Source organism: Podarcis bocagei (assembly GCF_964188305.1).
Source record: "Podarcis bocagei genome assembly, chromosome: 5".
Taxonomy (NCBI): domain Eukaryota; kingdom Metazoa; phylum Chordata; class Lepidosauria; order Squamata; family Lacertidae; genus Podarcis; species Podarcis bocagei.
In genome coordinates, this window is record NC_138129.1 from 11,969,265 (window position 1) to 11,983,470 (window position 14,206).

General features: G+C 41.7%; 1 protein-coding gene across 2 annotated transcripts in view; it reads left to right on the top strand.

The window, feature by feature from the left end:
* Positions 1–14,206, top strand: part of TAF4 (TATA-box binding protein associated factor 4) — a 74,875-nt gene that overhangs the window by 32,827 nt on the left and 27,842 nt on the right. The window contains exons 3-6 of one of the 2 annotated variants that reach the window (XM_081196058.1): positions 6,987–7,165; positions 10,377–10,496; positions 11,530–11,649; positions 12,398–12,520. In XM_081196058.1, the coding sequence (XP_081052184.1) occupies positions 6,987–7,165; positions 10,377–10,496; positions 11,530–11,649; positions 12,398–12,520 (542 nt within the window). The remainder of the gene's footprint in view (positions 1–6,986; positions 7,166–10,376; positions 10,497–11,529; positions 11,650–12,397; positions 12,521–14,206) is intronic. The other variant, XM_081196059.1, reaches the window with a different exon arrangement.

Below are 14,206 nucleotides of genomic sequence, written 5' to 3' on the forward strand. Positions count from 1 at the left end.
CCCACTTCCATATGCTTTTATGTGTGTTTATACTTTTATTGGTTTTAGGTTGTGTGGTTTTTTTTGTTTCTCATGTTTTAATGATATACTATTGGGGGTTTTTTAGACTGTGCACAGCTTTGAGTCTTTTGAAATATTAAGTGGCTTATAAATGCTTATAAGTAAATAGAATAGAAAAGCACCAGCAATGCTATTTGAGGAGGATTTCCACAGTCAAACCTCCTTCTGAAGTAGATTATTATCTTTGAAATTTAATGTTTTGTATCATATCCTTATATGGCAATAGCAGCCAATCCTTTATAAGAAGTTTCAAACACTTTAAATTTAACATCATGTTGAATTCATGTTCTATAATATTTTCTATAGGACTGTTTGAAGTGGGTAGCGGGTCCTGTAATTCTTAAAGTTATGAATATAATTTTATAACATCAAGGTGTGTATGCCAGTTTATGTATATCCTCCTCTTAATTCAGTCCAGGAAGAGCTTTGTTTTGACATACAATATGATATTTTTGCCATATATGACTACCTCTCCATCAGTGTTCCAATGCAGCTGAACCATGTAGCAGCTTTGAAACAGTTTTCAAAGAAGAATTGCTCACTATGTTGAAATTAAAGACAAATTTTAAATCCATTAGTTAAATGACCAGTAAATTTGGATTGCACTCTTAAGCATTTAAGTAATTGAAATAAGTATTGCAGCATCACTATCTTTATTACAGTACAGGCCTAAGCATGTTTGCTTAGAAGTAAGTTCCACTGAGTTAATTTACTACCCAGTATGATTGCTGAGAATCATAGCCTAAACGATTTAGTACAATCTGGATTAAATTAGTTGTTAGTGCATCCCAGTACTCCGTTGCAGGCATCTGATGCCCTTTACCCATGGCCTGGAATATGCATATTCTAGTTGTGAAATGTTTTTCAACCAGTAGTTTTCAGACTCTGTTCTGGGGAATCCAGGGGTTCTTCAGTGAAAAGATACTGCATTTTTTTCCTCTATAAAACTCACTTTTTCCCTCCTAAAAAGTAAGGGGAAATGTGTGTGTGTCTTATGGAGCGAATGCAGGCTGCGCAGCTATCCCAGAAGCCAGAACAGCAAGAGGGATTGCTGCTTTCGCTGCGCAGCAATTCCCTCTTGTTGTTCTGGCTTCTGAGATTCAGAATATTTTTTTTCTTGTTTTCCTCCTCCAAAAACTAGGTGCGTCTTATGGTCTGGTGCGTCTTATAGAGCGAAAAATACGGTATCTTGGTAAGCTTCCTTGTTTGCTGCTATTGATCTTGGCAAGAATGCTAAAGGTGCGTTTAAGTTCACACAGGGCAATGGTGAACTACAGGAGTCCCAGGCAGTGGGTGAATCTGCCTGCACTGGAATATGCCCCATAATTCTTGGCAAGGTAGAGAAGTTTCATTGCTGACGCTGAAGGTATCCTGAGCAGAAAAGGTGAGACGGAAAGCTAGAAAGCTTGAAAAATACATCACTCTAGGAGAGATGCTGAACCCTGAAGGCTCTGCATTGATTTCATATGTCCTAGACATGTACTGTATTTTCGTATATGTTACTACACTTTCTAACTGGAGGCATTTGTGTTTTCCTCTAGCCCTTCCAGTTTCACTTTGGGAGAATTGCTAATTCCTCTCTGAAGTCTTAGCATTGGTGACAGTTTTTTTGGTTTTTTTTTTAAAGTGCCACTTGATACGCATTTTCCAGAGCAGCAGGTGTTTGTTTTCCATTTTTGAGTATGCTGAAGATCTGTGCTGATTCAGTGTTTCGTTTTAGGCTTAATGAAGGCAAGAATATGACAGAGAAATGGGCAAAAAGTGTTTGTTTGCTGACTGTGCCATATTTATATGTTGGAATAAAAACATCAGATTCTGGGGATGGCAGGGGCGCTAAAGTTTTTATAGTTAACGCTTGTGATTTGTTGTACTCGAGGAGCAGAATCCAGGAAAAGTTCGGCACTTCCAAATCCCACAGATTTCAGTGGGATTCATTTAAGCATTTTTGCATCGAGACCAGTGTGACTTAAAAGTGGTTAACTTTGCCTGGTTCATACCCTTTGTGACTTATAATTACTAATTAAAAGAGGGCAATTTTGATTTTTGCTGAGAAAGCTGCAGTGTGTGCATATTGTACCATGATTAGAGAGAAAAACAAAATGATATTTGTTACCAATTAAACCTGGCTGTGGTTCAGTTTTCTTTCCTTCCTTTTCCTAAAGATTCTGGTAAGCATATTCCAGAAAATCCAGTATATTAAGGATACAATCTTATGCACACTTACATGGGAGCCAACTCTATTGACCACAGTAGAATTTTATTGTCAATTACCAGTCTTGAAGATTTCAGAATTATCCCAGAAAAGAGTTAGGGGGAAGGTCATTCACTGGCCAAATATCTTCCTTTGTAACTACTTTTGCATGGAACACATGCTTGTTGAAAATTATTCCCATTGGAGCTTTCTTTCTGTCATTCTTTTTTTAAATCAAGCCCTCATGGTTGCAGAGATATCCCCAAAGATATACTATGCATTGTTGGCATATTCTAAATGCTTAGGGCTTGAAGAGAAAGTAATATGAATCCTCCATCTGATATTTTTCAAATATTCGTTTCCCTGAGTTTCAAGTAGGCCATCTGTAGTATTTGTACATTACACTTACTCAATAGATGTTATAGTAAAACATCCCATTATTAGTGAATTTGCTTCATTTGCAGTCATTCAGCATGTTGAGCTTGGTATGTTAATTGCGTGTCATGAGGTGAGGGGGGAACGTGATGCTCGTGCCAAGTATGTTGCTTAGCCCTAAATTAGTGGAAGATGCTTAAGGCTGCTGTTCAAACATTTCAACTTTATCAGAATATCTGCAAGGAACATAGCTAATGTTTCTGTATGGACTGTGAAACTGATGGAGCTGATGGCCTTTTTTTTTGCTGACATGTGAAGGCTAATACAAATTTGAAACCTCCCTTTACCAATGCATGGCTACCAGTTTCAGAATATTGACTCAGATGGAATGATTAATGCCACTTTTCTTCCTAATTGTTACCAATGAACAGCCTCTGATCAATGGATGAGCTAATGTCCTGGAGATTTTTCGTTAGCTAAGGCAGGTGTTGAATTTTGACGAGTATTTTTGACGAGTAGAATGGGCTAGATGTCATTAGCTAAGTTACTTTCAGGGCTGGGGTGTATGTCTAGGTATGAATGGAGAAGATTTATGGTTAAATGATGTGGGTGCTGCCAGAATCTAGAAGCAGGTGGGTAGGATTTAGGAGAAAGATGTACAGTGGTACCTTGTTTTCGAACATCTCCGTTGACGAACGTTTCGGTTTTCGAACACCATAAACCTGGAAGTGCCGTATTTTTCTGTGTATAACACAGCCCCCATGTATAAGACGACCCCTATATTTGGGGACCCAAATTTAAGAAAATGAGAGAAGTACAGTAAATGCATCGGTTTTTGAACATGCCTCGGAAGTTGAACATGACACACGGCTTCCGTATTGAGTTTTCTGTATTGAGGCTTCTGTATTGAGTTTTCGGTTTTCAAACGTTTTAGAACTCAAATGCTCTTCTGGAACAGATTACGTTTGAAAACCGAGGTACCACTGTATTTAGTCATACAAAATAAGAATTATGTTCCAAGAAAACCTGAATTATGTGACATGTATACATTATGCAAATTAAGAACAATTGGGACTCATCCACACTGGAGTTTATTGTGGATTTGAAACTGCTTATTTATTTATTTCCCCCTGTGTTCACACAAGGTCCTTATTCAAGTGTCAACCCATACTTTACCTCTGCTAAATTCAGATTTTCCCAATCCGTGGATAATCCAGTAAGGGAAGAAAACCCAGTATAAAATTTCATTTTGCCCCTTGAAAGAAAAACGAGGAGTAACAATAAACAGCAAAAGAAAGAAGCAATGCCTCTGGATGGTACTGGCGGATGATATGGATAATAATAAGAACACTCAACACGTTCTGATTAAGACCTTATTCAGGAATGTGGGAGCATAGTTTTCCCTAGAAAGTTTGCCTTGTAAATGAGTCCACCAAACATACTAGCCTGTGAAGTTTTTTCACTAGCCTCCTGATAGTTAGCAGAGGAAGGCTAGAGATCCCTGTTGTTCCTGCAGCAGCCCATCCCCTTTCTACGCTGTGGAACGGGCAGTGGGAATCTTGCGCATCACTTGGTTTTTATGCTGAGCACAGAGGTGGGAGGAAGCATTCCAGCCCACTCACTTGCCTGCATGATGAAAATCCTTGTTGCCTACCTGGCTACCAGGAGGCTGCTTAAATACGTTTATTTATAATCTGCCCTTCACTTGAAAGTCCAGGGCTGAAATATACACAAAAATTAAACCATAATTAAACCATAAGATTGAAACAGCCTGGAACAAAATGCAGACTTCAATTACAGAAAAGCTGGGAATGTCCCTTTCTGGGTCATCACCCTGTGATATTCTGTAGTGCCATAACAAAAATTTCCCAGACCACCTGAGTGATCTTCTAGGGCTATACAGCGCTGAGCAGCACTTTGGGTGACCTAGCTAGCACCTAGCTAGCCACTGTGGAAAGTAACAAGCTGGTCCAGATAGATTTTTGATTTCACCTAGCCGGGCTCTTACATTCTTCTACATCAAGAATATGGAGGTGTTTCACAGGCTTCTTCGAAAAGCTGAGTTTTAAAGAGGGGCTTGAAAGAGGTAAAGGAGGTGGGTGCATGAAGGCATTCTGGGAGGCAGTTTTAGATCTAAAAGCACAAAGGGCAAAAGATTGGGAGTCATTTGAGGGGGAAAGAGACTTTTGAGTGGCGGAAGGTTGCGGGGAGAAGAGGCAGGTGGCTTTAAAGGTAAGGATGAGATGCTTGTTCAGGATTTTTGAGTGGACTGAAGAGTAGTGTAGGGATTTAAAGAGGGGCATCACATGGTCAGAGCCACAAGAAAGATGAATAATAATACCAAGTTAGGCAACTTATCCTGAGCTTGGTTGCATCTAGAAAGTAATGTTAGACTTTTAAAATTTGGGCAAATTCCTGTGGTCAGAGATAAAGGAGAGGCTCTCTGCTTTTTTAGTTGGGTGGTGTGCTTTCTGTGACTTTTGATGGATATTGCTATTGGCTGTGCTGATTATTGTAGAGACTCCCCAGGCCCCATAGAAGATAGCATAAAACTACCCTGTATTGCATTATCTTTGTCCTCCATCTAACCCTGAACTGGCGGTTTGGGCTGATAGAAGCTCTCCAGAGACTTCCACCTTCCTTTAGTGCCTGAGATCCTTTGGTTGCGCACACGGAAGGATGAGCCCTGATCCTTTAAGTGCAAGGGAGCATTTAAGCAAGAGGGAGAAGCAGGGAGAACTCCTCTCTTTAATACGTTAGGTTAAAAATGCTTTTAAAAAGTGAAATTGGAGAGCCTCGTGATATATTCTTTGTCAGATATCTTGTTTCTCCCTTCGATGTAGATAATGCTTGTCAACAGCACAAGCCATCCTTCTTCGCAGCCACGCTGAGCGTGTTTGTGCAGGCATGCTTAGACACTGGTTTATTACTCTGCACTTGATTATTTGTGGCTGAATGTGTGAACTGGCTCCATAGAAATTTTGCCTTGTTTTCTGAGGCGATGTGCAAATTCTGTCTGTTAAATAGGGCTAGTTCAGACATGCATGCTCATCATTTGCTCCAATTATTATGTGTGAACGGAGCGTGACGTATTTCTTTAGATGAGTTTCAGTGAATGAATGCTTCACTAACTGTGTTGGATTTGTTACATCCTAGTTCTGCCCAAAAGAACTGAGAACAGGTGTGAGTTTTGTTTTCAGCCCTTTCCCTACTGTAGCTGTTACAGCAGGTTAAGAGTGTAGATATGTGTGGTTAAGCAGGGAACGGCAGCTTTATTTGCCTCGTCCTTTTTATTTTTCTTTTGGGATGTAATTCAGCACTGCGCCGTCTGTTACAGATGCACTGGAGGCCAGTTATGGTTTTTATAACCACTTTTGTGACTAAATCTGTTATGGGAAATTAATTTAGAAGTTAGACAATTTGTGTTCCCTTTTCTGACGAAAACCTCTGTTTAATTGGTTGGTGGCTTTTAAGGCTGCCCTAATAGAGATTGAATTTAATAGTAGGTTTTTCCTTCTGCTGTTGTTTTCACAAGTGAGTTACAGGGAAGAAGCTCAATGGCTTTTCTAGACAAGTATCTACATAAGTATGAAAACTCACACAGTCTCCTAAACAGAATGCTAGACTTGGACTGGGGAGACCTGCATTCAGATCTGTTGCTGCTGCCAGTGCTGGGCCCGGTGGCAGCGTTGGCCTGGCTCTGCAAGGCATGGGGTGAAATCCACCCCAGTGCCTAGCCGAGCATGGTCATCTGGTGCTGTTGTCTTGCATCTAGTCAGTAACTAAGTGCCTACTCAGAAGACAGCCACACTGAGTTCAGTGGGCCTTACTCCCAGGTAAGGGTGTTTGGAGCTACAGTGTTTTATCTAGGCAGCCAGGGCTCCTCTGGATGACAAGATCTTTTTGCACCAGGTCAGTGAGGACCACTTGCTTTTTAAAATTCTCCCATATATACAAAACTCCCTGTGTGTCTTTTGGACTGTATCTGTAGATTTCCCCCTCTGTGTCAAATATCTGGGGTCAAATAAGTGTTGTTTACTTTTTATAATACATGGAGGATGGATCTGCCTTGGGAGGTTCTTGACTCTCTAAATGAAGGGGCTGGGGATTGGATTTGGGTCCTTCTGCATGCAAGGCACGCACAGTGTCATTCGACCATGTTCCCCATTGTGCAGTCTGGTAATGGAAATATTCTTTGGTTAATTTGAGCTTAACTATCCTGGGAAAACAATGCCAGAATCGCATTGAAACTCTTTTCACTGAACGGTGTCCCAAGTTGCATCTTCATTGATCCCGCATGTGGAATGACTTCCTGTTTCCCAAGGCAATCCTGACGGGCACTTTCTTCCCTCCCTTTCAGGCATGGTTCTTGTGCGTAGCGAGAATGGCCAGCTACTGATGATCCCTCAACAAGCTTTGGCGCAAATGCAGGCCCATGCGCAGTCCCAGCCTCAAACCACCATGACTCCTCGCCCTGCCACCCCTACCAGTGCTTCTCCGGTCCAGATCTCGACTGTGCAGGTCAGTTCACTGAGAAACGTAAGTAAAATAAAATCTTAAATTTCCTTACATTTGAGGGTATCCAAGCTGGCTGCCTCCAGGTGTTTCCCCTTGACATGCCCTGTGTTGTATTCTGCATGCCTGCTAAGTATGTCTGTGCTGGCTCTAGGTGGCAGGATTCTCAGTCCACTGAGAGACCTGCATTTACCCACCAGCCTTCCAGTGAAGCTTTTATTCCCGAAAACAAGCAGCTCCTAGTTATATCCTTTGCAAGTGCTTCCCATCCTAGAGCTTCACCCGCTGTGTTAAAAGCGGTCCAGGTTTCCATGGCCCTGAATCTCGAATTTCATAGCTGAAGCGAATGATCCAAATGTGGCAAATTTGCAAGGATTTGCTTAACATGCATACATAATATTGTTTGCATAGCTCGGTATTGCATTCGGCTTTTCATACTGTGAGCCAGTCGTAAAGGAAAGGGGAAAGCGTGTGCATCTGGAGACATGCATTTCCTGGCTGATAGTCGTGTCATGAAAACTCCCAGCGCCTTACGAGTGGAATTCCTGTCCAGAACTTTGTTTACGGCAAACACTTTCACTATGTAGAACCCTAAAGACTAGCAATGTTGCTTTCCTTCTTCATTTGTTTGCAAATTAAATCTGAGGCCTACTGCAGACTTTGTGCTTGGATCGTGACCCACTTTTCTGTAGTTAGATGGAGATCAGTTTGTTAATTTCCTCCTCCGAATCACTCCTTTTAAAAAAATAATGTGGAAGTTAATGGTCTGAACATGAAATGTGCATGAATATAATTGGCTACTGTGGTCAGAAGCAAGCATGAGACTTCAGGACTCCGACTGAGGCCGATGCTAGATGGTTCATGGGTGGTGCATGCAACTGTGTTATCAATGTGCTTTCTTTTGTTTGGTTTTCAAACAAAAAGAAAAGGCCGTAGGAAGTTGCATTTGGAAGTGGATGAATGGTAGAGAGGTGCTTGACCCTCTCCCCTCCACTGTGCTTTTTGCTCAGAATTGCCCCCTAGGTTAAGGCTACCAGATTTTTTTCAATGAATCTGGGGGCCCTTTAATTAATTAATTAATTAGTTAGTTACTACACGTTCTGGATGTTGATGCTGCAGCGACGGCAGTGACAGAGGGGCGGCCGTCGCCTTGACCTCAACCGCCACGTTTCCCCTTCCTCCGAGGCTTCTATCTCCTTTCTCCATGAGCCTGGGCAGCCCCTGAGTTGTTGGTTCTTCGGTGGTGGTGGTGGGGAAGCGGTGCGGGGTGGGTCAGGCATGGAAGGTGGAGAAGGAGGGCTGAGAGCGGCAGCTGCGGCGGTGACCTCGGAGCAGCCCCATTCCCATTCCTACTTGCGTGCAAGCAGGAGGGGGCGGGGATCCCTCAACTGAGAAGCGAGGCTTCACACTGCCTTTCGGAGCAGCCCCATCCCAACTCCTGCTTGCCAGCGTGATGCTTCCCTTCCCATCGGAGCCACCCCAATCCCATTCCTACTTGCATGCAAGCAGGAGGGGGCAGGCTTCCCTTTGCCTAACTGAGAGATCTCTGCCCCCTCCTGTGAAGCCTGCCTTCACAGCTCAGAGATCCCCACCCCGCTCCTTCTTGCACGCAAGTAGGAGTTGGGAGGCTGCTCTGATAGGCAGCATGAAGCCTCCCTTCACAGCATCTTCACCGATCAGAGTTTTATCTTTTTTTCTGTGCTGTATTCAATGCTTCTGTACGATTTTGTTTTTATTGTTTTGTAAGCAGCTCTGGGAATGCTAGCTGTGATATAAATTACAAAAATAAGCAGCCCTACCTGCTGCCCCCCACAGCTGCCTTTCAGTAAAAGAAAACGAAAACCCATTGGTGATTCTTAGCTTGGCCCTGAGCTTCAGGATTTTGTGCTGAGTGCCATCTGGGGTATTCTAAGGGAAGCTGAAACCCCTGGCCTGTGTTTAGTGTTGCATGATTTCTGTTCACCTCTGGTTTTTTTAAAATCCAGATTATGTGCTAGCAAACTCACATTCCTCAATTAACCTGCTCTTAGTTGTAGAAGTGTGCTTGCCTTAATTTCCATTTTTACAATCCATTGCAGTATTTAAAAGTCTGGGTCATAATTTAAAAGTCTTTGGCCATAATTAAGGATATTGGATATGTGGCCATAGTTTAGGGATGGATAGATAGGGACTTAAAGTTGAAGCAAGGATGGGGAGGTGGGGCTACTTTAAGGATCTGAAAGTCTGGATTTGGATAATTAATCATCTCATGTTTTCTGATTCTACCTCAACTGTTTAGTTAATACCTATTAGAACAATGCTGATTTAGTCTTAGAGCCATAACATTTTTATGCAAATTCAGGCAAGTGAATTAAACCATGTGATTTTTTATTTTATTTTTTTAAGAAAACAATAATACATTGCAGCTTCAAATTAAGATTAAAGGAGGATTTTTTCCAGCAGAAAATCAGCCTTTATCTCAAGGTTTTTTATTAGAGGCTTGGAGACCCGACATATTGCTTTTGGAATTTTAATAATAAAATAGCCTAATTAATAATGCCAGTTATCAAGTTCAGACTTCCCTGAAGTTACATCCTGTACTCTGTTAATCTTCACAGTAACTTTTGATGAAGATCTAACTTGCCATATCAATGTTGGGATCAAGATAGTAAGAGAAGCCCTGTGACTTTTCTGTGATTCCAGCCCTATAGCCCACAGAATCATGTAGAACATTGTCCAAAACTGGCTTGAAGTCCATATCATGATACTGGTTGTGTGTGCATGTGTGTGTGTGTGTGTGTGCATTCGTACTTGTGTGCTATGCAGAAATCACAATGTGGGGAAAACCATGAAGCCAGTCAACCTCTCTACATAGCTCTATCCTTATTTCAGACATTGTGATATATATGATGATTAGCTGGTGATATATTACAATGTTGAAAACCAGATATCGTCCAGCCCTAGTGGGTTATAAACCTGTTGGTTTAAAAACAAACAAACAAACAAAACACCCATGAAAAATCTAGACTAGATCCAAAGTTATGAAGATGTGCAGCTGAAACAACTCAAAGCTATAACTATTCGGGACTAAGTACTGGGTGTGGATTTGCTTTAAAGGATGCAGAACTGAAGAAAGTGCTGGGACTTAAAATTTCAGCCCAACTTACCTTAGGTTGGATTCTTGGTTAAACTGGGCATGTTATCTATTTATATGTGGCTACTTCTCTGTGAATGTACCTGGGATTCTTTTTTGCAGGCTCCTGGAACGCCTATCATTGCGCGGCAGGTGGCTCCAACCACTATAATCAAGCAAGTGTCTCAGGCACAGACAACTGTACAGCCCACGACAACGCTACAGCGGCCCCCTGTAGTTCAGGTAAGGTTGCCAACATACGTTTGCCGGCTAATCCTAAAACAGAACATTGGCTGAGACCCAGGGTGCTGTTTGGGCGCCGTTCATTTTTATGAGAATAGATGATAGAGATGTAAAACTAAGTGACACTGGGGCCAGTGGGGCATTCTCCCAAGTAGGTGAGTGGACGCCATCAAACACGGTGAGGCTTACATGTAGCTTGTAAAGGAAGAGTAAGTGCAATAATAAGTGCAAACAGAAATTACTGAATAGTCCAGCCCTTACTGAGGTTTAAAAAGCTGGTGCATTCAAATGATAAAGTGTCTTAATTCAGAAGGGATGTGGACTTTCTGCAGGAGCTGCACAACTATAGCATCGCTGAAGATTCTTTACACCTCTGAAATTATGTTACAGGTGGCCCAGGTTAGTACTTGTGGATAGTTATTGCAACTACTTTAGACTTTTGGGAGTCAGCGGATAGGTGGAACCAGCAAAGAGTTTCTCTTTCAGTGACTACGCTTCTAAACATTTCCCCCCGATAGCAGCTTTTAACTGTGCAATTTTTTCAGTGTGTTTTGATTTGCACCGATTCTTCCTTGACATATGTTGACTGTGTTACTGATGTGGGATGCAAACCATAGTCTCTCCCCCCCCCCCAAGATTTTACCCTCATGCTTGTTCTGTCTGCATGCACAGTGCCCTTATAATAATTGGGAGTGATTATTAAGAAGCAGAAGCAAAATAGATTTATTTCGCTGCACCACAAGGTCTGTAGCCCGTTTCATAGGCCCTGTGTTCTGCCGCCTTCTACCTTTTGCACCAAAAACACATGCTTTGTTTAATCAACTTCCAGTGTCTTGAATTCTGAATCCATAGGGCTTTGTGCCACCTGGTGGTTGTTTCATTTAACTGCGCCAGACGGGTGGCCAGAGCAAATCTCTCTCTTTTTTGGAGCCTGTTTTAACATCACTGTAAGGAGGATATTGCGTCTGATAAAATGCATCCTCCCTTCATTTGCAGCTCTGTATAATTGTCTGATATCTGTGTATCTTTGCAGCCTCAGATTGTTCTGGGTAATCCTGCACAAACGACAGCGTTAGGAACAGCAACTGCTGTGCAGACTGGAACGTCTCAAAGGGCGGTGCAAGCAGCCGCAATAGCCTCAGCTGCGGCCACAGTAAGCTCCCAATGACTGTTTGTTGCAAGTCAAAAGCCAAATCTTGCCAGCTTCCAAGAGAGGAACCCATTAACTTACCACCAAGTGCTCAGTGTAGGGCATACTGACTACTTCACTGGCACAGTATTGACACTCCAGTTTGTACCTTATGGGTATGAAACTGCTAAGTGAGGCAAATGTGCTGTGATCGTGTAAATGTTTGTGGGAATTATGGTAAACTTTACTGTGCCACACACATGCTGTAAAACAAAATAAGTACAAGTTCTGCACCAAAATGACCTAATTTCTGTGTTGGGGACAGCTGGATTAAATGATATAAGCAATTTGCTTATTTTGATCTTAATTTGCACAATTTATTCTACTCCTAGTGGTGATGGGAGAGGCAAAGAACTGGGCAGGACACTGAAATCGCTCAGCTTCTCCTTCTAGCTTCTAAGATTCAACAGGCATTGCCCCATAAGCTATGAAACATATTTGTAGTAACAAGGGCCATAAACTTTCTTTAAGACAAAAACAAGGAAGCCAGAATCCTTGAGAATCTGGCATGTTTCCATTATCACATCATGTGTTTTTTATGCATGGGCACAGAATAGCCACACCCCTGGCCAAATACAATTTGAATGGCAGTGTTGCCAATCGATAGGGTTGAAAGGGATTCTATAGTGTTCAGATTGAATTCAAATACATTTTTTTTAAAAAAACAAACCCTCTCCCTTCTCACTTTCTTTTCTATCTTTCCCTCCAATAGGAAACCATGGAAAATGTGAAGAAATGCAAGAATTTTCTCTCCACGCTAATAAAACTGGCCTCTTCTGGAAAGCAGTCTTCCGAGACTGCCGCTAATGTGAAAGAACTAGTTCAGCACCTGCTGGTAAGACAGACACCGGTTTAGTTCAGATCCTCATCTGAAACATAGCTTGGCTGACTGAGAATGAGTCTCTCCCCTCTCCTTTGCCTTTGCATATAAGAGAAAGAGAACAAAAGCTTCCGATTTAAAATAAACCACAGTTCACATGTTGTCTAAAACCCAAGGAACAGTGGTTTGTTCTAACTAAAATCAGTTAATAAGTCAGGATCTGAAACCATAGTTTAATCATTTGTTTTTAACAACTTCGCTTGGAACAAACCACTGTTCCTTGAGTTGAGGTGCAGCACAGAACCGCAATTTCTTCTAAAGCAAAACTTCCACTTTCCTCCTTGCATGTATGAAGGAGAAGATGGGGATGGAGGCCTTGGGAGCATGAGTCTTGCCGTATCTCATCTCCAGTCTGCTGGGTTGTCTGAACCAGGCCACAAACATACGGTTACGAAACGTAGTTTGAAAATAAGAGATTAAAATGTTGACTTTCAATACTGTTAGGCGAAACAAAGATTTGAGAAGCAGTAGACATAACAAGATGCTTTTCATGTGTTTACTCCTTTTGCTTAGGAAGAAAAGGGTTAATCCTTTTAGAAGCATAGCATACAAGCACAGAATTGTAGAGGTGAAAGGGAGTGTGAGAGTCATCTAGTCCAACCCCTTGCGATGTAAGAATCTTGTAGCCCAATGTAGGGCTCAAAGCCATGAGAGTCTCATACTCTACTGAAACTCCTAACTCTTGTCATCCTTGACTATTTGCCATGCTGGCAGGGTCTGATGGGAGTTGGGAGTTCAGCAACACCTGAGGACCACAGGTTAGCTACCCCTGTTGTAAAACCCGAAGAGCAAATTCTGAAGTAATGTACAAGGTGTTATGGATGCGACTCAGAACATCTATTTTTAGATATAAGGCCAATGAGCAGAGAAAGCTACAGAGAAGCAACCTGCTTCTCCACAGCAACCTGTCATAATTTTCCAGCGTCTTATTGCTATCCATTCATTTAAAACATGTCATCTTTTTTTAAGGTGAATTAAGGAAATAATTTCAAAACATTAAAAAGATTGACTGCTTAAAATGAAAATATGGGACTTTTCCTCCCCACCCCAACTTTTTTTTATTACAACAGTCACATGTGTATGGAATAACAAAACTTAGGCAAGATTATACCCTTCATGTGAAATGAAAACTATATGGATGTTCTCATTGCTGTCCAGTATTGAAAAACCACACTATTGAAAAAGCAGAGAAATAAAAACAATCCAGTCAAAATAACAGCTCTACCATTTGATGTAAATATACACTTTTTTGTGACTTTTTGAATTAGCATTCTGCTTATGAGCATAGAAAATAAGAGCAGTTCAAGTGTATTAAAAATGTATTTAAACTGAACTTCCTAGCAGATGTGTTATTTGTATTTTAATGTTGGATGAATATGTAGCATTCTTCTTGCAAAATGCCTTAAATAAATTTACCCAGTTAAGTACAGTGGTACCTTGGTTGTCAAACTCCATTCGACTCCCAGAATGGTTCAGAAACCAAGGTGTGGCTTCCGATTGGCTGCAGGAGCTTCCTGCACTCAATTGGAAGCCGTGTCGGACATTCAACTTCCAAAAAACGTTCGCAAACTGGAACACTCCTTTCCAGGTTTGTGGCGTTCTGAAGCCAAAACGTCCAAGTACTAAGGCATTTGGCAACCA